The sequence below is a fragment of the Mytilus galloprovincialis genome, chromosome 2 (genome assembly GCF_965363235.1).
Source record: "Mytilus galloprovincialis chromosome 2, xbMytGall1.hap1.1, whole genome shotgun sequence".
NCBI classification, from domain to species: Eukaryota; Metazoa; Mollusca; class Bivalvia; order Mytilida; family Mytilidae; genus Mytilus; species Mytilus galloprovincialis.
Window position 1 is genome coordinate 108,026,494 of NC_134839.1, and position 27,364 is coordinate 108,053,857.

Below are 27,364 nucleotides of genomic sequence, written 5' to 3' on the forward strand. Positions count from 1 at the left end.
GGTGTTTAGCTGACCACATAAATCCTTATGTACGGTGCATAGTTAAGTTGTTGTACACCGTACACAAAAACTTGATTTTCATACTCGTTTATTACCAAAAAAGTTTCAAGGAATGAGTAATCACAGGTAGTTTTATGATTGGTAACTATTACTTTTGCCCTGTATTAGGTTTCTTTCAGATAAAACATGTAAATGTCTCAACAACTGTATCGAAATTGAAAGTTTGTGTTGACATTCACAACTATTTGCGCATGTACAAGTTAATTGTTCTTACTAGAATATCAAAGTTGTTTTATGAATAGGAAAAAATCCATGCGAAAATTATTTGGAGCAGGAATTTCAAATGTTGAGAAATGTACATTGAATATTGATAAAGCAAAACAAAGTTACAGTGTAAGGTCAAAATCGATCATGCCCGCTTGGTTAGTACCTATATCCGGTGTACTGATGATACACGGTGTTGACAGGTAGACAAGAAACTAAGGAGGGATAATCCTAATAGTTTGTAATTTTTCCATTCAAGTTTTTATTGTTTGTAATTATTATATCAAAGTTTAATGGAAGCATTGAAAGGCAGACAAATTACCAAGGGGGGATAATCCTAATAGTTTGTAATTTTTCCATTTTGTTTTTATTGTTTGTAATTTTATATTAAAGTTTAATGGGAGCATTGACAGGCAGACAAGTTACCAAGGGGGATAATCCTAATAGTTTGTAATTTTTCCATTCAAGTTTTTATTGTTTGTAATTTTTATATTAAAGTTTAATGGGAGCATTGACAGGCAGACAAGTAACCAAGGGTGGATAATCCTGACTGTTTGTACTTTTCTGAAATTTCAGAAAACCACCATCCAGTGCAATGAGCTTGTAAATAGAGGACTGATGTTCAATTTGAAAGAATAAATTAATGAATGGTTTTTGTTAAAGTTAAAGCCTTTATCAGAAACACAGCTAATAACTGACTTACAATAAACATTCTTCAGCAGAAAATTGAAAGGGTCCAAAGACTCAAAACCTTCCATTGTAGTCATAGGGCACCATAATCGGTTTTTTTTGACAATAGGGACTGCTTTGATATTGCTTCATATTCACATATGTTCAAAAAAACTTTACTTTAGTTAGGAAATGTAGTTGACATGCTCCAGAACTACTTCATGAAATAATCAATATGTAGTCAAGATAGAAAAAGACAAAACAATCGTATAGTAATTAGTTGTTTTTGGTAACAATTGCATTTTAAAGTGCATTTTGAAATGAAAATAACAGCTCTTTAAAAATCAAATTTTAGTCAGAAACCTTTGTAGGAGTATGATCAGATTTCTTTTTATCAATAGATAACCAGGTATGCTTCTTGTGTTTTTAAGCTGAATAATTCTTACCTGCAATTCAAACTCTACTGAGTTGATATCAACAAAATGTTTTCTGGCAAAGGTCTGCTTGATTGCCTCTATAAATCTGTCAGGCCTGAGAAACATGGAGAGATTGTAAGCAACAGGAGAGGGATCATTCACTAAAGCAGACATGATTTGGATCTTCACAGGAAGTTCTTTTATCCATTTAGTCAGACTACTGCATGATGGGAAAGTTTGAGTTAGCCACAACTGTGGTACTCTATCTCTGTTCATTGAGTGAATGACATCATCATAATGTGATGGTGTAATTATTTCACCTTTTGACCTCCGCTGAAGTAACAACAAATCTGATTGAACAGTCTGAATTATAGTTTTATATCCCTCCACTTCATAATGAGTAAAGACATCAATAGGATACATTTGATTTTTGTTTGTCTCTGGTAATACAGAACATTTCTGTAAAGTAGATATTAGACTTGGTAATATACTGTCAACAGATACTTCACGATAACTAATGGCCGTGTTCACACGTAGTAATAACTCAGGAGCTCCAATCACTTGGATCATATCCTTTATTAGTACCCTGAAAATAAAAAAACAAAACATTTTTATGAAAGCTAACTGATTGAAAGAAGTGTAACTCTATTTATCAACTATTTGTTTCATGGTGATGAACTTGTAACTATTTTTATACTTAATGTACTGTAATTTTCATTTAAAATCTGCTTACATCAAATGTGGTGGTGAATGTGAAGCTTTGTAAACCACTAACCTGCTGTGAGTATACATGACATCTTTATCAGCTGTTTCAGGGAGACCATAGTTCTTGGCTGTCAGTTCCTCCAGTGAGTCAACAGCTTTCTTTAGAGTGAAGTTCTCTGGGGATTCCATCAGTAATGTACTCAGTAAGCCAACAATGTCATTGGACTTTTTCTCTGGGATCTGAAATATCAATAAATTTATAAATGTCTAACCAACTACTGTGGATTCAGTTTTTTTCGTGGATACCAATTTTTGTGGATTAAGGAAAACTTGAAAAAATACTTGTGGATATTTAATTTCGTGGTTTTGCCTAAGTCTGCATAAAAGCCTAAAGAAAATATGTCAATCGTTGAACATTCAATTTTGTGTTTCACCTGTACCCACAAATCCATGAAAATTGGTATCCAACGAATAATAATGAATCCACAGTAACACGAACATTTTATGCCAATATCATTTTATATTTATGAACAAGAATGTGTCCATTGTACATGGATGCCCCACTCGCACTATAATTTTCCATGTTCAGTGGACCGTGAAATTGGGGTCAAAACTTTAATTTGAAATTAAAATTAGAAAGATCATATCATAGGGAACATGTGTGCTAAGTTTCAAGTTGATGTGACTTCAACTTCATCAAAAACCACCTTGACCAAAAATTTAACCTGAACGGATGCACGGACGAACGAACGGAGGCACAGACCAGAAAACATAATAATGCCCCTCTACTATCGAAGGTGGGGCATAGAAATAACATATCTTCAGATACTACCAAGATTGTTACCAAAGACAAATCATTATTTACTTATATAGCTCCACAATATCCAAATTGACCTCTTTCTATGTAATAATCGTTCAAATAATGGCATTACAGCTGTTGTCAAATTGTTTGAAAGTGTAACTTTGAGTAAGTTAAACTGACTAACCTGTTTGCCAGTGGCATACTGAACCAGTATACTGACCAAGGACTGGACAACCTTAGCATCAGTACTATCAGTGCAATGGTCAGAGTAAGCTTTAGCCACCATGTCCATTATTTTTTCTGTCGATGTAGACTTTGACACCACTTTCTTAAAAACATCAACAGCCATGGCCATGTCACTCAAAGTCCAATGGTGGTCATTGATAAATGCATTACGACCATAGAAACTTTGTTGTAACAAGAGAGAATGGAGCAAAGCCAAAGGCATTATTTTGTTTTGCTTCCCAGAAACCTGTAACAGATTAAAACAAATATTAAGTTAAGAACTTTCATTTTAACAAATATAAACTAGAACACACCCATGATATCGCAGGTATGACTGAATTAAAGTATATAACTATGTGTAAGCCTTATTTTAGCCTGGATTTTTTGTATTGGTATTGTCATCTGATAAAGTTATGTTGATTATAAGATGCACAGTTTTCTCTGCTTTCAAAATCTTTCTGTTTGAACCTGCGACCTGGAACCTATCAATTATTGGTAATATTAATTATTAAGAAAACAAAGGGCATGGAATGAAGTAATTTTTAATCAACAGCATTGTCCTATATTAGTCATAAATAAAGTTGAATTCTTTGACTCACAGTTTTACATCATGCTGGCTAACTAATTGGAAATCACAGCATTGTCCTATATTAGTTATAAAGTAAAGTTGAAAAACTTACACTGTCATTAATATGTTTCCAGTTCTGTAGAAGGAATGCCACACTCCTGTATGATTTCTGCATGGTAGATTTAAAGTTACCAGTCTTCTCACATGTCACTTTGATACCATACTGTACAAGAACACCTGCAATTCATATTAAAAAGACATTATAGTGATAGTTAAAACAAATAATGTTTTTTGGCGTAAGATATCATTGTTCCACAGTGAACAGACTAGAGAGCATAAATATTTAGAACACACAATTGTCTTATAAAGCTCAAACAGGACTCACATCTATCAAAATTATAATGTGTCCGTAAAAATTATGTTCTCCTAAAAATCCAAATATTGGCATTCATGAGAGAGAATAAAATTTGTGAAATAACTTGTAACGGAGAAAATATCACTCTTATAAAAAAAAAACTCATTCAGATGTTTATAAGACATTAGACTGATTTTAATATATTAAGCTACTTTTGATTTTAAATTTGCTATAAAGTTTAAAAACCTGCTATAATAGCCTTATTTTGAGATCTTGTTATTAATATTAAAACATGAGCCACAGCTGCATTTTGTTTTGTTAATTAAGATGTTAATGTGTGTTTAAAATTTTTGGGTAAAGCCTGTGCTCAAATCAATTTTTGTTTCCTAACTATGATAACATCATCATGCCTCCTCCTCTATTGTCTGGTTTTAGTGAAGTCCTAATATTAGTCATATGCTTTGTGCAGATTAGTATAATCCACAATCTATTTGACTGATTGATAAATTAGCATTAACAAAATGTCTAGTGAAAAATATCTCATACATATTAAGGGCAATAAACACAATCTGAATGTATTGTGGATATGTTGCGGATAAGGTGTTCCTACTTGGAATGAGTCTACAACTGTCTGCCTGTGTAGTAATCCACAACCTAAATGTATTGTGAATGTGTAATTTTTACCTGGAATGAGTCTACCACTGTCTGCCTGTGTAATAATCCACAATCTAAATGTATTGTGGATGTGTAATTTTTACCTGGAATGAGTCTACCACTGTCTGCCTGTGTAGTAATTCACAATCTAAATGCATTGTGGATGTGTAATTTTTACCTGGAATGAGTCTACCACTGTCTGCCTGTGTAGTAATCCACTATCTAAATGTATTGTGGATGTGTAATTTTTACCTGGAATGAGTCTACCACTGTCTGCCTGTGTAGTAATCCACAATCTAAATATATTGTGGATGTGTAATTTTTACCTGGAATGAGTCTACCACTGTCTGCCTGTGTAGTAATCCAAAATCTAAATGTATTGTGGATGTGTAATTTTTACCTGGAATAAGTCTACCACTGTCTGCCTGTGTAGTAATCCAAAATCTAAATGTATTGTGGATGTGTAATTTTTACCTGGAATGAGTCTACCACTGTCTGCCTGTGTAGTGATCCACAATCTAAATGTATTGTGGATGTGTAACTCATTGTCTTCATCTCCAGTTTTAGAGAAAGTAACCAAGCTATTTACATCATCAGATATATCTGTTTTCTGTCTCTTTCTCTCTTGTTTTATCCATTTACTGTATATAATATCCTGTTAAAAGTAAAGTTACAGGGATAATATATACTACACAAAGATTTAAAATAGCTGGAAAAAAATGTGATTGGAGAAAATTTCAGTTTCTGAAATTCCTAAATCACAAAGTGGTCTGCAAATTTCATTTTTGGATATTTTAATTTTTCAGTGAATTTACATTCTATACAGTCAATCAAAATATGAATAATCTGAGAGAGATTTGTTCAATTAATCATTTATTTTTAAATATATTTACCTTCAGCAAAATATAAAATTCTTGCTCTGGTTCCTCAGCTAGATGATAATTCTGTAAAAGTAACCAGTATCCATTCTGTATACAATCCTCTAATGCATGTCTCACTTCACACATCTGACCTGGTACCCCGAAGTTCATTACTCTTACTTTACCTTCCATACCAATTTCCTTAGCTAACCTCTTCACCTCATGAGTGGGACTAACATAAGAATAGCCTGAAATAATTATAATATAAAAAGACCTGGAATAATTGTAGTATATCAAAAGACAATTACCAAATGAGTATGATATACCTCTGCATATCATTATTTACCCACAAGGAATTGAAAACAGAATTTTAATAATCTAACTGCCAAATGTTTAACCTTTATTTTTTCTAGAGCTTTTGTTTCTTCTAAATTATTTTTTACTTTAAAACAAGTTATAAAAGAGAGGGAACAGGAACATTAAAACTAAAAAACAAACTGCCAAAACGACCTAAAGATACACACAGTATAAACACATCATAGTAAAATAAAGAGCAACATGAACCCCACCAAAAACCACTGGTGATCTCAGATTCATGAACCCCACCCGAAACGACTGGTGATCTCAGATTCATACAGATCCTGCTCAATATGATGCACCTGTATGTTGCTCATATTAGTACAAATCCAGTGATAAGTCTAAAATAATCACTTTTTTAGACAAATGAAACTTATTCTTGAGTTTTGCAACCTTGTTCTGAACACCTATTTAAACAACATCATCATTTGATACAGTACAATCATGATTTCTTCAAATCTGTATTATGGTCCTATTTCCCTGCTTCGTCATTGTTTGTTAGGCATATCATCTTTAACAATGGAAAAGGGGTTAAGTAAAGAAATTAAAACAAAAATGCAAGACCATTGGCCAGCTTTTAGTAAATGTTTAGTCTAGTTGGTTGGAAAAACCCAATGAGCAAAGAATATTTAAAGGTATTATAGATGAGAACAATAAATCTTGTGAGTAAACAACCTATATACTGACCTTTTGTGGCAGATGATGATCCTTTATCATGTGATGTATTTGGCATCATAAACACGACTGGTGTAGTATTGTTAGTGTACGCATAGACATCTCTTATGTTGTAATTGTCTGGTAAACTTCGTACACTACCCATCTCATATAGGGTCATGGCGCTTGCTAACTCACACAGCTGTAAGAAAACATAGTAAAGTATATATTAATGTCACAATCTCTGGCTTACAAGGCTCATTATGAGCAAAGTTCTAAGTCTGAATCTGTGTCAACTGTTTTATATATTAAAGTTTTTGTCATTTGGGAAAGTTAATGTCTTCAATAGTCTTTGTTAAATTGACAAACAACTTTTTTAGGCTACTACCAAATAGTGCTGACATAAATATGTGAAAACCATTAATATTGAAATACTTAGCGATCTAGGATTATGTTATCATTACATAATAACATTTTTCAAAGAAGCTGCTGAGCTCACAACAAATGAACTTAAAATCTTGATTTTACCTAAAGTGATACAAAAACTTCATATAAATATGTGAAAACCAATAATAGACTATTTACCCTTTGAGGTGCACAAATTTTCCACAGAATACATTTCTGGAATACTGATAATTCCTGCATAGTCATACCAGGCACTGGGTTCATTATAGCAATGGGATGCTAAAAACAGTGTAAAATATCATATACATTCACATTAATCAAGACATATAAAAGGTTTACAAAGAAACTGTTGACATAAGAACACAGAAATAGTAATGGTTTGAAAATAGAGATTCTTCATCAAATGAAGAAGGATTTTTTTTTTTTGTAGATGAATAATTTCTCATGTTAAACTTCGTGATATCTAACTTTGGTAGTTATAAGTCTTAGGATTAAATAAGAGCACATGGTAATAAGAAATGATAAGCATCACCTACCTGGAAGTACTCCTGCCACTGTATACCATTCTGTATCAAAGACTTCCTCAAACCATGATAACAATGGTGAAGCTGTTCTAGCACTAAACAATCGATCCATATCTGTAATGAAATTTAATGTAAGCAAAATTAACAATCTATCCATATCTGTAATAACAATTTAATGTAAGCAAAATTAACAATCTATCCATATCTGTAATAAAATTTAATGTAAGCAAAATTAACAATCGATCCATATCTGTAATAAAATTTAATGTAAGCAAAATTAACAATCGGTCTATATCTGTAATAAAATTTAATGTAAGAAAAATTAACAGTCGATCCATATCTGTAATAACAATTTAATGTAAGAAAAATTAACAGTCGATCCATATCTGTAATAACAATTTAATGTAAGTAAAACAGTCTATCAAAATCTGCAATACAGTAACAATGAATATTATTAAAAACAGAAAACAAATCAGTTTACTTTATATTAATGATATCAGCAAAAGAAATCTGAACTTTGGTAAACAACAAATAATATTTCTATATCTCATTTAAAATATCAATATAGGTTATCTGAACTAAAATAGGAGTTTCTTTTACAATATAACAAAAAATACAATATCATTGTAAACCAATAGTTCATAATACACATGTACCAACTATAGTCACAAAAATTGAAAAATGCAATTATTTGTCACTTATAGATGTTTGTTAGTTATACTAAAATGATCTCCTGAGGCCGGATGTAACAACATCATTTCATTATAAAATTTAAACCCTCATACTTCTATACTTGTGCATGAATCCCTACCTGTCCTGCCATCCAGCCTGGTTTACTATCCATCAAAGATAGCTCATCTATTCCTTGTTTATCAAAATTATTAATAAACAAGCTTAATTCCTTGGTTGTGGCTTTCCCAGACATTCTTAACCTTTCCATGGAAACCAGTAACTGAAGCAATTGATAGTGCTGTTCAAACATCATCATAGAGACATATTTAAAGATGGCTGCCGATGAAGCATCTGCTAACTCTTGTGCTCTGGCTTGAGGTGCTCCTGTGTTACAAAACAATATTACAAATGTGACATAATTTTGACCAATATAGTACTGATAATTATACAATGGTTTCTACGTAGTGCAGAATCTGAAAATCTTGTTATAGCAGTAGTAAATGATAAATAGAAGCAATGTTTCGAAAAAAATAGAGTTTACCAATAAAAAACAATCTTAATCTGCATAAAAATTATGTATTTAAAATATATTTGTTTTTTTTGATAATGCAGACCAATAATTACAATATCTCTAGTTATCATATAAAATGCAAAATAATTTCAGGGTCAAAGGTTATAGTTTACTTACCCACACTTCCCTTGCCCCTGTCCCTACTTTTCATCACACAACTAAATATCTCCACAAATGTACTGAATGGTAGATAATAATAAGGATGTAGCACACACATCTTCTTTATCATGTTGTATAAAACAGTTATGTGTGTGATCATTATACGATAGTGTGCAAATTTCTCCTCCAAGTGGTCTCCCATGAAACGAGTTTCTTCTAGTATTTGCTTGTTCTTATGAATTTCCTCATGGCAAGCTAGCAGAGAATTTAGCATGGTCTGATCTTCCAGCAGTGGTCCATCTAAGTTTAAGGTCTTCTCTCGAATCAGTTCCTGTATAGAAAATAGAGCATGATATCTATATTTAAATATATAGCAAGTATGATGTGTCTTTTGGTTTCTTGTGGACAGTTGTTTCATTGACAATCATACCACATCTTCTTTTTATATGGCAAGATGTTTGACAGTTACCTTGTGCATGTTGTGGGACACATAATTTATAAAAAAAGAAAAACTGTTCTTGTAAAGATTTCAATTTTTAAGACAAAAAGGATAACAAAACTATAAATTTCCAAATAGTAAATATCTAGGATTTGTTTTTTGCCTTGTTTGCTAATGGCAATTCACCACAAAATTTACCATACATGAACATTTCACTTTGAAAGTACAACAATAAAGAACACAATAGAGATCTATATCAATCTTCTCCAACACACCTGACCCTAAAATAATCTGAAAAATATAAGCCTTCTACAACCATAGGCAGAAATTAACAACTTACATGTTCTTTAGCTAGCCTTTGTCTGTGTAAGATAATGTCATTTTCATTGGATCGTTTTTGTCCCTCAAATTCTTTCTTCTCTACTTTCATTGTTTCACTGAGTAGGTGGTTCATTATAGCTTCATCACTGAGGGCCATGTTTATTACACACATTCTGTGTATTGGGATACTGTGCAATCCATCACCTACAATATCATATTTATGTGGTAATTAATGAAATTCTAACTGCTGTTTTGAGACTGAAAAATTCTTCTTGTCACTGAAATTTTTTACTGGTCACTTTTAGCATTCAAATACAATACAGTTTTTTATACAATTGGAGTGTATGTTTAAGCAAGGATTTGTATAGATCTTTCTATACAAATCCTTGGTTTAAGGTAGTCTTACTAAATTACAAACATTTTTTTTGTGCTAATTTGAGAAAAATGTGATTCATATAATGCTTTTTTAAAACTATAACATAAAGTATGCCTATAGACCTTTTTTTTCAGGCTACAAGTTTTTGCGAAATGGTCAAATGTTGAATAAATTATACACGAACAAGAACACAACTTTAGTGTGATAGAAAGATCATTACAAGATAGAATTTTAAGATAAAATATCTAAATGTAAGTTATCTCCCCTTATAAACAATGTTGAAAAATTTGAATCATACAAATGTTCTAAATTTTAAAAAAAATGATGTAACAATAAGATAAAACACATAATTTTCTTTCTATAGATGATGTCTTCAGAATGAGTTACATTCCTCACTAAAAATTTGAATACTTTATTACAGTTCTAGATTGTTGAAGACATCCTATTTACTAATACAGTTGTAACATACTATTACTAATAAGTTATCTCCCCTTTCTATTATATTTACCTTTGAGGAAGAGTGGAACAGATGTACTAAGATAAAGTTTGAAGTTTGGATGATATCTGAACTCATATGTTCCAACTTTGATGATTTTATTTCCTTCTTTGTCAACAAAGAAATGCTTCAGCAATAGTCCTCTAAATACTGGATCTAAGGATTTCCTCTCAATATGTGTAATCAGAATTGTTATACCTATAAACAACAAATACGAATGAATTCTATTATAATGTATTAAGACTTTCTCTTTATATTTCTGGTTCTTTTTTTTTTTGTCATATTAGTTTTGTTAGCATTATGATTGACATTCTAACAGCTTATAGGATCAAATATATACAATTCATGTTGTATAACAAATGTATGTAAATTTATACACAAAATAAATAAAATACTGCAAAAAGTACTTTAGTTGAAAATATGGTCATTGTTTTATTTTGACCAGGAGTAACTGCTGTACTTTTTAAGATGTCAAAAACAAAAGTTGAGTTCTGTGACATAAAAAATCTCTACTGACCATGTACAATGGCATTTATAAGTTTACTGTCCAGTGAGGGATCATCAGCTTCTATTATCTCTACTCACCATGTACAATGGCATTTATAAGTTTACTGTCCAGTGAGGGATCATCAGCTTCTATTATCCACAAATTACTGTCCGGGCGATCTAAGTTCTGTTCTGTATGGAGACTGAAGTTTTCCCAACTATTAGTAACAGAGGTCACAGGTCGAAGTTCCTCACTGTTCCATGTGTTACGAGAATGTCTTCCCATTGTGCTGCAATCATAATAAATCAAACTTTTGTCAAATCAAGTGGGTAATGCCAGAGAAAATGCTTGGAGGAGTAATACTAAAATAATGCTTCATAAAATTAGTGAATCAGAAATGCATTTCTGGATTTACCATCATCAGGAACTCTCAAAAGCTAAAAATTACCAGACAAGGATTAAAAATTTCTTTAATACATTTGGAGCTTTAAGACCAAAAAGAGACATAAGAAGAATGAAAAAAGAGGGGCCTACAGTCAACTTTGCCAGTGAGCGTCAGAATATAAGTTTACATTTTTTTTTAACTACAGATGCTTTTTATATAGCATAATTAATGACTACAAAATATTAGCTACTTGTACATCTTTGAAGGTAAACCAGCCAACTAAAGACAATCACACTAATTAAGTTTACACATCAAGACAAGTCACATGAGAAAATATCAGGTTAATAAAAAGATGAATGGTAAACTGACTGAGTTTCAATGAGAGTGAGTGATAAGTAAACATGCTAATGATTTAAGAAGCCTTTAACAAGAAATAATCATTCAAAACAGATTTCTGAAGGTAGATGCAGTATATTGCTGCATTGCTTCTTATAAATATTAAATTTGATTAGCTGAAAACTACTGAATTATAATCCTACTACAAGAAAGAGAGCGATCAGCTGACTTACGACTCGTCTGATTGAAAATGAACTCTAACACTGTCATCTCTGAAATACATAACTTTTCAAATTGTATTTAATCTGCAAACTTATTTAATCTATTATGTTATTCTCATACTTCATCAACTTCTGTCTCATTTATGAATTTAAAAAAAATAATTGTTTCTAAAATAATCTGGAATTCAGGGGATGGGGTAATCAACAATTTACACACTTTTAGTGACATAATTTTAGAACAAATAGATAGGTTATTTAACTTTTTCACTTCTTGAAAATCAACCAACAGAAATAAATCCCCAATAATAATGAAATATTCCTAAAATTAAAACTATGATCAAAATTTTAATAAAATTTGAAATATATTATACATTTATTCTTTTAGGAAAATATTAGCAAAATCTTCATTGAAATGACTTAGGTATTTATCTACCTCAGAGCTGTCATTAGTTTTAAAATATTTGAAATCTAATCATTCTTAAAAAGCTAGGAGATCCTTAGGCAAATATATTTTTCAGGTTAGGTGAAATATTCTATCACTATATTAAAACAATTTCATGATTAAAGAAAAGGTTACCTAGAAAAATCTAGGTAGAAAATAAAATAATGCAAATCAGGTTACTTTTAATGGTTGCTAAATTATCTGGTCTATTTAAATAGCAATGAAGGTAAAACTTATACATCCAGGACCAAAATAAAAGACCTAGATCTTTCTCAACTTCAGACCCCAAAAGAAAAAGTAACAAACTTTTTCATTTGTTATCAAAACCTTTGACAAAATGGATTGATAATAAATGTAGGGTGAGATCTTACCTCTTAGTATAATCTGTAGTAGTGAGAGTATTGGTAGATGCTGTACGGTCATCAGTATACACATCAGAGTAAGTCAGAGTTGTTCCACGACTAGGTGGTAACTGACCAGAACTACTCTTACTTCTGTTGGATTCAAGAGGAATGCCTTAAATAATAAATATCATTTTATAAAATCAGTCAAAAATACTTAAGGAATACTGTAATATTTTTCTGTCTATGTATAACATCAAAAATGTGGTGCACAATAAATAACCTGCGTAGCAGATTATTTTAGTGTGAACCACATTTTTTATGTTACTTGGAATAGAAATAAAAAATATTAGTTATTTCTTATAATTTAAATCTAAATTCCATTTTAAACCGGAGTAAACCATAAAAAAAAACGTTGATGACGTCACAATATTAAATTATGTCTATAAGATGATAAACAAAACAACGTCAGCCAATCAGAAGATGAGTTACATCCAAAATTAAATTATTTCTTAATAGAACAAAGCAAAACATTTCAAGGACAGCTATAATTCTTTTTGTGGAAAGATTTTCTTAATCAAAATAATCTAAAACTTACCAAAATATATTTTACAATTGAGAATGGAAATTGGGAATGTGTCAAAGAGACAAAAAAACAGAAAACTTAATCTTTCACCATCTATCTAGCTTTTAACAAGAACAAATAAATAAAACTGACAATTAAAAAGATAAATAATTATTAATTATTAATTCTAATGTTTTGGCAGAATCTAAACTTGAAAAAATCTGGAAATAATTTTGCACTCACCATCTAATTCATCAGGAGTACTCTCTTGTACATCTTTCTCTGTAAATACATTTTTACTATTCTGAACTGTCTTTACCCATAATTCAGCCTGATTGTCTGGATCAATCAACATTGGCCAGCAGTGCTTACGATTGTGACAACTCACTCTCATCAAAAGTGCATTCTGTATGGAATGTAGGTCAGTTGGTAGATTGGACAGACGCCAATTACTCAACTCATCAAAATCACTGAGAATCTCTTGTAGAGTAAAATTATTCCTGTTCATTAATGTGCTCTGCTCGTCTTCATCATCAGAATCTTCGAACTCAATAGTTTGTGTCTGATCATACTCAAAACTTTCTTGTTTCTTCAGTTCTGATTTGTAATATTTACTGGTATCGTAGACAGCAGGTGGGTATTTATATGTCTTTATTTCTGGTAGCGATGGCATGTCCAGAGTACTCTCACTACCTACACTACTTTCTGTAACAGTACGTGACATACTGCTCGTTGTGTCAAACTCTTTATGTCCATCAAACAAACCCTCTAAGTTTGAACTTAATGGGAAAACGTCTTCTCCAAGTTTCTTTGTCATTTTGTAAATTCCATGTTTTGATCTGTCCTGCCAATCATGCAGAAGTTCTGCCCGCCATTTATCCTCCAGAGGGCCATGATAACAGACACAAGCTGCTGTAATCAGAGCATCACCAGGTGATGTGAGCACATTACGACGGGCCTTTCTCAGCTCTGATTTCCACAAGTAATGCTGCATAGACATATGTTCCATCAGATTCACAGCTCTGGCTATCTTTCTCTCTATGGCCTATAACAAATATCTCAGTGCTAACATATATAAAAATATGAATAAAATAAGATGTATTTTCACTTTTTCACTAAAAATATGGAGATTTTGGTTTCAAGAATATCACAGAACAATATTGAACTTTTGTTCTCAATTTAGCTGTATTTTTTTCCCTGACAATCCTGCATACCATCTGGTATCTACTTTTAAAAGGGAACGCTAACAGCACAAAAATAATGGAGTTGGTTTTGGCAGTTCTTTATTTCTTTTTTTTAAATATCAAATTATGTAAAATATCAGCTGTCTCTTAACCTCATTTTGTTTACTGCAGCAATTTGAAAGCCTGAATACTTCAATAATTGAAACATAATTTGTCAGTCCCCAAATCCTTTTTAGCAATCAAATATTACTACAAATCTGTCAGTTTGTCTACATGTTCATTCCATGATTCTAAACATCACTATGAACTGCATTTCCCAAAAGTAAAATAAAAATCTTTCTTGCAGTAAATTTTACTATATCCCAATTGAATTTCTTCCCCATTGATAAATATCTTGGTATCCCTCAAATATCTTACAACATTACTGTTTAGAAACCCAAGAATTCAATGTGACGTTTTGCAGACGTGGGTAAGGAACTTCTATTGTAACATCATTCTATTGTGTTGTTGGTACTTTATATCTCAATGTGCTACTGCAATACAATTATACAGCTTACAACTTTAGTTTACTTTACAATATTATGGTGCCGTGACCAGGAAACTAATTCCCGAATTACTCACTAACCTGCATATGCCTCTCTATTGTCTTTGCTCTCTTGACAGCAGCTTTATGTGATGTAATCACCCTCTCTAGGGCACTCTTTATTCTGTTAGCTTCCACTCTCAACTGTCCTAGCTTAGCTTGGGCCTAAAACAATAAAGCTGTTATTATTATTTTGCAATGCAAAGACAAAAATTACTGTCAGTTAATTTTAAATATGTCAGGTAAAAATAGTCAAGCTTTGAGAAAATAATGCCTTTAAAGAATTTTTTATCTCCCAAATTTTAACCAAAACAAATCAATTTTGTTATTTTGTAAGTTAACAGATTTTTTTTACCATTATGAGAGATTAAATGATTAAAAATATCATCTTTCAGACTTTGCCCAGTGAACAGATCTAACAAACAAAAAAGTATTTTGTGCATACTTAGCAATTGTTTAACAAACCTGAGTAAATTTATCCTCATGTTCCAGTAAATTACGTAATCTTGGCTGCATGTTACGATGTATGTGTGCATATTTATATACAGCATGTACCCAGATACAAACGTTAGTCGCTGACAGACTGACTTGTTTGACTAAGTCAGGATCAAACAGAGGATTAAAGACAAAAGTCTTCAGTTCTTCAAAGATGTCATTTGGGATGTGGTCCTTGTCAAAGAACATCATCTCTTCCATAAAGTTATCTCTAATCAATAATAACTTAGCATTCTCCCAACTGTAAATAAATATATACAAATATAAATGTCATATTTGACATAAAATGTAAGCCACATTTAAAATCTTCCGGACAACTGTATTGATGGACAAGTGAAAATAATTGGCATATAGACAATCATACCACATCTTCTTGTTATATAGAGGAAATATAAAATTTAACTGTAACCTCTTTCGATTGAGATATTATGCACAAATGAAAGTAATGCAAATGTGATTAAATTTGTAGCATTTACAAATGGTATTCCAAAATGTATATGGTGGGAGATTTTCAGAGCAAATGGTCATAATTTTATTTTTGATTTTAGCTTGGAAGTGAAAAATATAGACCTTATTCATACTATAAACCATATTGATCTCTTAAAGAAATGCTGGTTATGACCTTTAAGAATCTTCACAGAAATCATGTTGGAGAAAATGAGTATGAGAATTGAAATTTAATTATAAAATTAAACAAAATCATTAAATAAGAGAAATAACTGTTTTCCTTTCTGACATCTTATCAATACTTATATGACTTCCAGTAACTTTGAAAAAAAGCTTTAATGACAAAAATGTTCAGCTACTCACTATGGACAATACAGAAAATCTTTGATTATAAAATAAATACTTACTCTTGTGGTACTTTGAATAACAAACATAAAGCTTTGACAACAAATTTGACGAGTTCTGGTGGTTCTCTGAAAGACTTGACTTCCTCCAGATCATTTCTATTGATCACATTAAGGGCTGTCAGAGCTGCTTGGTAGTTAGGGTTCACCTGTTCAAATTCAAAAATTACATGTAAATTGTTTTGTCTGGGTTGTTTCTAAGTAAGGTTATACTGATTCTGTTGTAAGTTAGTTTTAGGAGATAACTGTATTGTATTTTAAATTCTGACAGCATCAATTAGTGATTTGGTGGTCGCAAATTAAGTTTACAGGTAAACAGGTATTTGCGACCATCAAATCACCAATTGATGCCGTCATAGCTTAAAATACAATATTGTTATCTCCTTTCTAATGAAACTGACAGAAAAGATGTCAAATCATACATGTAAACTGAACTTTAAAAACAATGTTGCATTAGAATATGAAATGATATCTTTAATAATTAATTGATATTCATGTAGATATGTCTTTCTATCAATAGCAAAAATATGGAAAAATAAAAGAAGAATAACATGAAACTGGGTTAAAACTATACATAATTATAAATAAACTCAGATGGTTGATTCTCTTTTTTGTGCCACCTCTGCCTTGGATTGCAGCATTCAAGATTTGGTCCAAAGTGTGATCCCATGTTATGGTACTGTATATCCATTTTAAGTCTTGTGTTTGAATCAAATTCCAACTATATGTGCATAATTTCAACTAACTCAAATCACACTAATTTATATAATAACCACTGATTAATTTGGATCAACTAATATAACTGTGGTTTTGTAATAAAGCCATATAAAATGTGCAGGCAATATGCATTCAGCCAAAGCTCACTGAATTCAAATATCTATTTTTTTCAAATACTCTACTAATTGTGGAACCAATATACCAGTGACATCATATTCTAGCAAAATAAACTACACACAAAAAGTTATAATTTTACCCTATACTGTGTCGCAGTGAAATATTCAACAGACTCCGAACTAGGAGATCTCTTGAAGAACGACTGAAGAAAAAGATTTACATGGTACTAGGTATAACTTAAATATGAAATAGTTTTTATTTGCCTGTAAGTCCATAAATGTACAGTATTTCTCATATTGAGTCCATTTAAAATTGTACATTATTTTTGTATTTCTGCTGAATATGTCAGATATCCAGAAAGCATGAAAAAGTTGCACAGAAACAACAATACAGTTTGAAAAAAGAAAAGCATAGATATATGTCCCTTTGCTTATCATCAAGATGTTTAGGTTCACTATTCTAAGGAAAAATTTTGCAAAATAAGAGAAAGCAGAAGAATCGGGATATCACTTTCAGGGCAAAATAATTGATAAAATCAGATTATATACAAATATGACACTAGCAGTTATAAATAGATAAATATCAGATACAATGTAAACAAGTTCTTACCCTATCAAAATCTGTTTGTGCCTCTTTTCTCAGTTGTTCTAGAGGTCCCTGTAAAGCTTCAATTTTCTGTTCTTGGTCTTTACATCTATCCAAGGCCTACAAAAATACAATTTTAACATAGAATCTTTACTTATTGTTACACTTTCCTGCATCATTACTTCTATTAGTAAAACAGTGAGCCCACATATTCTAAGTCTTTCTTTCTTTCTTTAAATTTACATTAAATTATTATATAGTTTCTAGATTTTGGGTTAACATACTGCTGTGCTTATGCTAATTATACTGCATACCAAATATCATTGTCATATCATTAGTGGAAAACCTTTAACTCATCAACACTAACATTGTTTTCAATTGAATTTCTGATTAAAAAATTATGAATGAATACTCCAAATCACATCCAAACTTGTTAGTACAGTAAGCATTTATTCTAAACTTGAGTATAAGATATTTACAGCAATATATTGTTCTTTCTGGTCCTCAACTCTGGCCACCAGATCTTTGATTTCATCTGTAGCAGATTTGTACTTTGGTGTCAGTTCTGAAACTTCTCTTTTGTATTCATTTATGCTTCCAAATGCTTCATTCACTTTACCTAAAGCTTGCTCGTGTTTACCTATATTCTCCTACAAACATTAAAACAAGGTTTAATATGTATACCAGAATCTTATGAGAATAGAACAAGAACTGTCATCCTGATATTGGATACATATAATAGAACAAGAACTGTCATCCTGATATTGGATACATATATTTGCAGGCAGATTTGACCCAAATCACAATGTCTAATCTGACATTTTAGTCCATGTTGCATTTGTATATTTAACAGCATTCTTTGGAAAATAGATTTATATCATTCTAAAATATCAGAATTTTTTTTCAAAAATATAAGCTATATAACTTGATATCTATTATAGAATAAGAAGAATAAGAATATTATATCAATGGTTATTTTAATTCCTTATCCTATTTATGTGTTCTTTATATGTATTAAATAATATCTTATAAATGGCAACACTCACAATTTCCATTTTGACTATATGAGCTGATATTAATCTGAACAAGTGAACAAACTCCATGAACGTCAAAGGAGAATAGAATCTCAGTGGCTCCCTCTGGTGGCAGAACTGTCTTTCTATTACAGCCTTAGATGAGAGGTGCATGTAAGCCATAGCATGGGCTGTCAGTGAAATCTGGTCCAACATTCTTGTAGGATGCCATGGTATAGGTACCTGATGATCAATTATAAAATTCTTGTTAAATTTTAGCCAGCAACAAAATAGATCAGACAAATATTGTATACTTGAATAAACAAAGGATGACACAATAGTTACAGTTTATATATTGATGATACCATGTCAATAGTTACAGTTTATATATTGGTTGGAACATCAATTGCCTATTTGATATAGGTAGACTAACATTTCACATTTTCAATCCACACTTCTGCTAATGAACTGTGAGCTCTAAACATGTGCAGTATGATCTTACTTTTGACATTATCTCTTTATGACAACATATCTTTCTGTAACCATGACTTTTTTGTTAAACATCAACTTATTTTACTAGTTCAACATGGATTTCTGATATATTTGACTCCTGACCATTAATTCATGAATCAAAAATTATCATTTTGATCTTTGCCCCTTACCTTTGTCCTCTGATCCCGGAGCCACACTTCAGCTATCTTGACATAAGCTTCAAATGTCCATGGCTTGTACAGGTCTACAGAAACTGCATGTTTTACAAGTCCTGGATATTCACTAAGTTTACTGTGTAAATTATTGAAATTACTGGAGAAACTATTTCCTGGAGAAAAGTAATAGAATTGTTATTGAACTCACGGTTAGTTCAAAACTTTATCCAGCTGATTCTTGTAATAAATATCACATATATATTTTTTATGCAGAATTCTAAATGTTTGAAAACACTGTCATTAATCTCATTATTCTAATATTTGTTCATATCTTAATAAACTGCTTACAGTTTACATTGAAATAAAAAAATAGTATTTGAAAACAGAATATATCAGGTTTTGAAAATATTAAAACTGTGTTCAAATTCAAAGGAAATTTAACCAGAATTGAAGGCTGCAACTGTTGCCATTTAGGAATTTCCATATAGTAAATCTCATCCTCAGTTTTAATAAAAGTAAGTCAAATGAAGGTGATACCCAGGTGACAGAAATAATTTAATATGTGTTCCCTTTAAAAAAAAATAATTTAAGATTTTGTTCAGAGTGAACAAGGAGAACTGAGACACACAATCAAACAGTGTCAATAGATGATGTTATTACCTTTACTACTGAGACAAACAATCACATGAAGGTTATGTCTGACTTTCTTCAGGAATCGTTCAAATGCTTGTTCTATCTTATCTACTCTCTTGGTCTGGACCCCACCAGGCATCATGTGGGAGACTATAGACTGTATCTCATCTTCATTGTATAGTCCTGGACTTGTACCTAAATTATAAACAACAATAAAGTTAATAAGTTATAAGGGAGACTTTAAAATGTATTATATCGGCAGCTTGACTATTCTTGATAAAAAAAAACCCAGCACTGTGGAAAGGCACTTTATCCTGTCATGATTTCAGACAGTAATGTTGTCTAACAAAAAAAACCAAACTATTTTTAGTTGCTATGACCCTGATCTTAGGTCAAAATCATATGTAATATTACTTTCATAGCATTTCTTTGTATAACAAGAGGCTGTCACAACAACAGCAAACCGGATTTATTAACATTTATTTGTGTCCTGGTAATATCACAAGAACCATAACTGATGAACAGTGAAAGTGAAAATCGTCAATATCAAATTTGACCTCCATTTTCTCATCAGTATCAACATATTAAAATTTGAAAGAGCTTAGGTCGAATGGTTCATGAGTAAATGCAACAACATGAATGGAAACACCATTTTTTTATCTTTCAAGAACCATAACTCCTGAACGGTAAAAGTCAAAATCGACATTATTGAACTTGACCTCCATTTTGTCATCAGTAACAACATATTAAAATTTGAAAAGCTTTGGTTGAACAGTTCACGAGTAAATGCACGGACACGACTGGAAACCCCATTTTTCAATCTTTCAAGAACCATAACTCCTGAACGGTAAAAGTCAAGATCGTCATTCTTGAACTTGACCTGCATTTTGTCATCAGTAACAACATATTAAAATTTGGGAAGCTTTGGTTGAACAGTTCATGCGTAAATGCACGGACACGACTGGAAACGCCATTTTTCAATCTTTCAAGAACCATAACTCCTGAACGGTAAAAGTCAAAATCGTCATTCTTTACCTTGGCCTCCATTTTGTCATCAGTAACAATATATTAAAATTTGAAAAGCTTTGGTTGAACAGTTCATGAGTAAATGCACGGACACGACTGGAAACGCCATTTTTCAATCTTTTAAGAACCATAACTCCTGAACGGTAAAAGTCAAAATCGTCATTCTTGAACTTGACCTTCATTTTGTTGTCAGTAACAACATATTAAAATTTTAAAAGCTTGGGATGAACGGTTCATGAGTAAATGCACGGACAACATTTGGTTGCCGCCTGCCCGACCGACCGCCCGCCGTACATCCCAAATCAATAACCGACATTTTTGTCACAAAAATCCGGTTAAAAAGGTTGCAATCCCAAAGTGGGTGATCAAGCACCTGAAACCCCATAAGACTGGTTGACTGATGGGATACAATCTGTATACTTTTAAATTGTAGTATGGGGTATGAAAATGAACTATGAATATGATTTAATAAAAAAAACAGTTGAAACTCATCAACCAAACATGGAAATTTAATCTAGTCTAAACAAAATAATGTTCCTTGACCCTGAATCCTAAAATACAACCTTTGTTGACATATCTCTATGTATACTTTTCAATGAACCAGAATGTGTACTTTATTATGGAACATTACATGCCACAACCATCAACAATTATGTCTTTTTAGATGAAAACAATTTTAAAGATTGTCAATGAAATGTGTATGCATCTTCAAATCTTGTTCTCCTGTCCCTATCTATTTTCTTAAATAAAAATCTTGGAATCATTTACACATGCATCACTTGATATCTTAATTTCTTAGTACTAATACAACACAGTATTGACAGAATTTTGCCATTGTTTAAAGTATTCAACATGAAATATATAAGTTTCCCATGTATAACAAAATAAGGAAAGATTGTAATATAAAACAAACATATAAACATGCAAAATATGTGAAATGAAAGCGAACTTTGTTTGACTAATAATGATTTGTCTGCACATATGGTATACTTCTCTTTTGATGTATACAGTCCAGGGCAAGTACCTACATATCAATATAAATACATCTAGTCTGAGTAAACACTATACTGTAGTTTCTCTAAGATTGCTCAAATAAATTCTTTCATTTAATATTATTTTAACACATGATAGGAAATACTTGTCTATTTATATTATTTTCTGAAAAGAATTATAAATATTATATCAAAATAACACAAAACAACATCAAATGGAAGCAATTCAAATTTTGATGATAATTAATGAAATTTACTAGATAAGACATTCATTTAAAGATACAAGTTCCTCATCACCATAGAAATAAAATAGACATACCATCAGCCATAACACTGCATATATCTTGGAGACATTCTGATCCCAAGTCTTCGTGTACCAGTAGAACAGAAGGTTTACCCAAAATTCCACTGTGGTAACATGATCTTTTGATGTGTTCTCTTACTATCAATAAGTTTTTACTAGGATCAGACTGGGACTTTGGTTCAAATAGCTGTAAAGAAAGTGTTATACAAAATTATGCTTTAGAAAATATTTGTAGTAATTAATACTGTTAATTCAGAATGTAATGAATAACTAGATATTAATGTGATATTATGCGAGCAACAGTAAAATTAGTTTTATTAATGTTAGTAATGTATGTTACTAAAAAAAAAAATATGCAAGTCTTGAATAAATATTGCAACATTCATCTTTTTAAATTATTTTCTTAAATGGCAATAAATAATGGAAGTAACAAATTCATTTCACCTGTGATACAATTCCCCAATTGTGTAAACAAACAATAATACCTTCACCAACAAACTATCTACATTCTCTTTCTTGAAAAAATCAAACCAATTCCTGATCACCGCCAGTACAAATGTACTAATATCATCAACCTGTGATGTGTTTATCAAATCTGTGACACGACCACATGTATAACTTACCCCTTTACATCTCTTTCTACAGCAGTCGGCGGGCGCTTTCTGATAAATTATATCTTGGGGTTAAGTATTGCCCAAAGTAATTTTATTTTTTTCTATTTCTTATGTGACAAGTGTATATTTTTATTTCATATTTCAATGTATCTCACTTGTAGTTCTAATTGCTTTGGAAAACTCCTTTAACTCAGAGTTTATATTTTCCTTTTAAAGTGTACAAACTATAAAGATTTCATTTGTGGTAAATCGTTTTTCATGAATTATGCAGAGGTATCACAAGAGATGTCTTTAGTTATATAAATATATACTTTAATGATAGGATATCTTACCTTACAGTGAGCTATATAAGCTGCCAGTCTAGCAAGGGTACATCTTCCAGTAGAATAACTCATACCCAACAGAACAGCATGGCCTCCTTGTATTGCCTGTAAAAAATATCAAAATCATAACAACATTTCTAATCAAATTTTGTAATTTATCAGTACCCTTTTAAAGCCTATATATATAGCATTAATCATTCCCAGCTAGATACTGCAAAGGTAAAGTATTACTATTGCTATTTTACTCAAAAACAGTTAATTACCAAATCTTTGAACTAGTCCTACTTCCAAGGAAGGGGGATAACTCTTTCATTTATTTATAATTAAGAGACGAAAGAAATGAATAATTAAGAACAGAAAGAACTTATTTTTCATGTTGCACATGTACTAATTTTGTGTCATGAATAGATACCCCATCAACTATGTTTTTCTATTGAACTATTAAACTCTCAGACTGTAGTTAGTGTTGTTATTTTGCTGGGATGTACAATTACTTGTCCACATTCATTCTGTATGGTTATTTTTAGATGTATTTCTATTTGTATACATCTGATGAGTTTAGCCTTTTTCACCTGATTTTTTTATAGTTTGTTTTTATGTTGAATTGTTACACCACTGTCCCTGGTGAAGAGGGGGCTTCAAACTAGTTTTTACCCTGCCACATTCTGTATGTGCCTGTTCCAAGTCAGGAGCAGGTAATTCAGTTGTTGTATGTTGCTGTGTTACATATTTGTTTTCGTTCAATATTTTATACATAAATTAGGCTGTTAATTTTTCGTGCTTGAATTTTTTGGCTTATTGTTGATGGACGTATGGTGACCTATAGTTTTTAATTTCTGTGTCATTTGGTCGCTTGTGGAGAATTGTCTCATTGGTAATCATATATCTTTTTCTTTCTTGATATCAACAGAGGTTTTCATTGACAAAAAAAAAACAAACTCACATATTTCTAACTGCATGTCTGATGGCTTCAGAAAAAAACACTGTACTTTCAGCAACTTACTGCCTAAATGTAAGTCTGATAGCTTCCGAGAAAACACAAAACCTAAATTCTGTAACTTACCAATACTCTACTAAGCCTAGCTGCATGTCTAACAGCTTCAGAGAAAAACACTAAATCAAGTCTCTGTGAAGTGCCAGCATTATATACATTAAGACATGTAGATAAGGCCTCAGCTAAACTCTCCTCTGTCCCGTCCATATAAGCTGAAAATATTGATTATGTTATATTTATATATTATACATTATCATGCAAGTAAGTTACTTTCTGTTTCACTTGCTTTGGAAATTACATTTGATTTTACAACAACGGTTGAGCAGAGGTTTTGATCTTGAATTTTGCATAAGTTTTTTTGCTAAAATTAAAAGAATCAGCATCTCCATTAATTATGGATTTTAAGGTATAATGTAGTGTGATGAATAATATTTGGAATAAAAGAATTCAAATGAAATCCTATAGATGTATTTCCTGAAATATTGTCTGTGTATCAGTCATCTTAACAGGACATTAATAAAAGATCTTCATAATTGACACCTTCAGAATGAGAAGAAGATTTTTAACAAGTGATGCATCATTTGACAGAGAACTTGTATTCTAGTGAGATATCAAACTAAAAAACACTACACAACATCAGAAAATTACCTTTTTCAATGGCCATTCCAAGTGTTTCTGTATGAGTTGTCATATAAAACTTGGAGAAAATAAAATCAACCAAGCTGGTTGATGATCCTTTCAACTGTAAAAAAAAATTAGAATAAAATGGATAATTCATAACTAAATCCTATTTATTTCAAGACCATAAAAGAAATCTGCTCTGTGATAGCTTTATTTGATAACAGAAAAGAAATAAAATGATAAAGAAAAGTATCAATAATTTAGCTGTAAATTAACAATCTGCTCAAATTTTAATTCATTTGTCATTTTTGAAGGATCTAATTATGTTCATCTTTGTGTAAATTTGTCTTTGACCTACCTCATCCATACTCATTAAGGGTCCAAAGTAAGCTTCATGCTCCCAATCAGCTAGTAGTCCAGCTTTAAATGTTACAGACTTGGAGAACTTGAGACTTCCCTGGCTGGACCTGACTTGTTTCAGATTGATCTGACTTCCTATGTTACCAACTCTACTGGTTAAAGGTGCACCTTGTACTATAATAAAATATCAGATTCAAAACAACAATGTAAAAAAGTTATTATGTATTGAAAGACATTCCATCAATTACTTACAGTAAGCCAGAAAATGAAATGTAGGGTTAAAAATATGACAGGCAACAGTGGACTTCTGATATATCTAAAATTTAAACTAGAGGCTCTAAAGAGCCTGTGTCGCTCTCACCTTGATCTATGTGAATATTAAACAAAGGACACAGATGGATTCTTAACAAAATTGTGTTTTGGTGATGGTGATGTGTTTGTAAATCTTACTTTACTAAACATTCTTGCTGCTTACAATTATCTCAATCTATAATGAACTTGGCCCAATAGTTTCAGTGGAAAATGTTGGTGAAAATCTACAAATTTTATGAAAATTGTTAAAAATTGACTATGAAGGGCAATAACTCCTTAGGGGGTCAACTGACCATTTTGGTCATGTTGACTTATTTGTAAATCTTACTTTGCTGAACTTTAATGCTGTTTACAGTTTATCTCTATCTATAATAATATTCAAGATAATAACCAAAAACAGCAAAATTTCCTTAAAATTACCAATTCAGGGGCAGCAACCTAACAACGGGTTGTCCGATTCATCTGAAAATTGCAGGGCAGATAAATCTTGACCTGATAATCAATTTTACCCCATGTCAGATTTGCTCTAAGTGCTTTGGTTTTTTTTTTGAGTTATAAGCCAAAAACTGCATTTTACCCCTATGTTCTATTTTCAGCCATGGCGGCCATCTTGGTTGGTTGGCCAGGTCACCGGCCACATTTTTTTAACTAGATACCCCAATGATGATTGTGGCAAAGTTTGGTTAAATTTGGCTCAGTAGTTTCAGAGGAGAAGTATTTTGTAAAAGTTAATGACGGACGACGATGACGGCGCCATACGCCGGACGCCAAGTGATGAGAAAAGCTCACTTGGCCCTTTGGGCCTGGTGAGCAAAAAATATACTTGTCAAAAATTTAAAGAAATAACAAAGATTCAATCAAATTTTTGATTGATGTTGTTAAAATATGGAGGTTACTGGACAAAAGTTTACTATGAAACGGCTAAAGGAGGACAGAAATAGAACATCAAGTAATTAGTCAATTCATCAAGAAAATACAAAAAAAATGCATTTATCATAAAGAAGCTGTTTTCCATTTTTCATAACATTCCATGAACGTTTGACAAAGTTATTGATGTCTTAAAACCATTTCTAACCTCAGATTGAACGTAGATATTGTTGCGGTAGACAACAGAATGTAGGATCACTATGTTATAGCTTCCATATCCCAGCAGAGGCAACAAAATGAGAGATATTACAGAAACACTTAACTTTCCAATAACCTATAAGCAAATATATATGCTTCTAGTTTACATGTGATGGTCTTTATCACTTGTAAAGGAGACATACAAAATACAATGCTTCTAAAACAAAACCATTATTCTTATTTTTAAATTTAAGCTCTAGCAAAACACAACTAACAGAAATAATAAAAGAAGAAGTATAGATGTCTAAAGAACTACAGAGTATAAGAAGAAGTTTAATCTACTTTTCTTTCATCACAGTAAGATCTATGTATAGTCGATTCTACGTTCACAAATTTGTTTTCAAGCTCTGTGATATTCTAATGAACTGTAAAAATACTGTTAGAACATGGGTTTATTATTTTAGGAAAATTTAACAAAGAAAAAGGAAATTGGGAAGGACATCAAACTAGGAATTCCAGTAATAACATATGTAAGTAAGCAGGGATAGTTCAAATTTAAAATTATTTTACAATAAAAAATTTTGTTGACTATATCTTATCAATGAGATTCAGTCAAAACATTACCATTCAAATATGTTATCATCAAAGCAATGAACAACACTGTATCTAAGTTTCTTCGTCAAAGGGAGTTAACAATTTTTATCCTTCATTTTATTACA

General features: G+C 31.4%; 1 protein-coding gene across 1 annotated transcript in view; it reads right to left on the bottom strand.

The window, feature by feature from the left end:
* LOC143065315 (dynein heavy chain domain-containing protein 1-like) overlaps window positions 1-27,364 on the bottom strand; it is a 106,664-nt gene that overhangs the window by 8,110 nt on the left and 71,190 nt on the right. The window contains exons 69-98 of the mRNA XM_076238822.1: window positions 25,267-25,442; window positions 24,936-25,029; window positions 24,357-24,499; window positions 23,303-23,398; window positions 22,372-22,543; window positions 20,062-20,229; window positions 19,417-19,574; window positions 18,788-18,997; window positions 18,221-18,391; window positions 17,766-17,861; window positions 17,296-17,358; window positions 16,326-16,471; window positions 15,442-15,712; window positions 15,019-15,141; window positions 13,453-14,254; window positions 12,675-12,819; window positions 11,018-11,208; window positions 10,445-10,630; window positions 9,580-9,764; window positions 8,819-9,131; window positions 8,270-8,514; window positions 7,471-7,572; window positions 7,115-7,213; window positions 6,563-6,731; window positions 5,552-5,766; window positions 5,133-5,313; window positions 3,762-3,886; window positions 3,041-3,328; window positions 2,125-2,294; window positions 1,380-1,935 (exon numbers count right to left, since the gene is read on the bottom strand). Of these exons, the coding sequence (XP_076094937.1) occupies window positions 1,380-1,935; window positions 2,125-2,294; window positions 3,041-3,328; window positions 3,762-3,886; window positions 5,133-5,313; window positions 5,552-5,766; window positions 6,563-6,731; window positions 7,115-7,213; window positions 7,471-7,572; window positions 8,270-8,514; window positions 8,819-9,131; window positions 9,580-9,764; window positions 10,445-10,630; window positions 11,018-11,208; window positions 12,675-12,819; window positions 13,453-14,254; window positions 15,019-15,141; window positions 15,442-15,712; window positions 16,326-16,471; window positions 17,296-17,358; window positions 17,766-17,861; window positions 18,221-18,391; window positions 18,788-18,997; window positions 19,417-19,574; window positions 20,062-20,229; window positions 22,372-22,543; window positions 23,303-23,398; window positions 24,357-24,499; window positions 24,936-25,029; window positions 25,267-25,442 (6,059 nt within the window). The remainder of the gene's footprint in view (window positions 1-1,379; window positions 1,936-2,124; window positions 2,295-3,040; window positions 3,329-3,761; window positions 3,887-5,132; window positions 5,314-5,551; window positions 5,767-6,562; window positions 6,732-7,114; window positions 7,214-7,470; window positions 7,573-8,269; window positions 8,515-8,818; window positions 9,132-9,579; window positions 9,765-10,444; window positions 10,631-11,017; window positions 11,209-12,674; window positions 12,820-13,452; window positions 14,255-15,018; window positions 15,142-15,441; window positions 15,713-16,325; window positions 16,472-17,295; window positions 17,359-17,765; window positions 17,862-18,220; window positions 18,392-18,787; window positions 18,998-19,416; window positions 19,575-20,061; window positions 20,230-22,371; window positions 22,544-23,302; window positions 23,399-24,356; window positions 24,500-24,935; window positions 25,030-25,266; window positions 25,443-27,364) is intronic.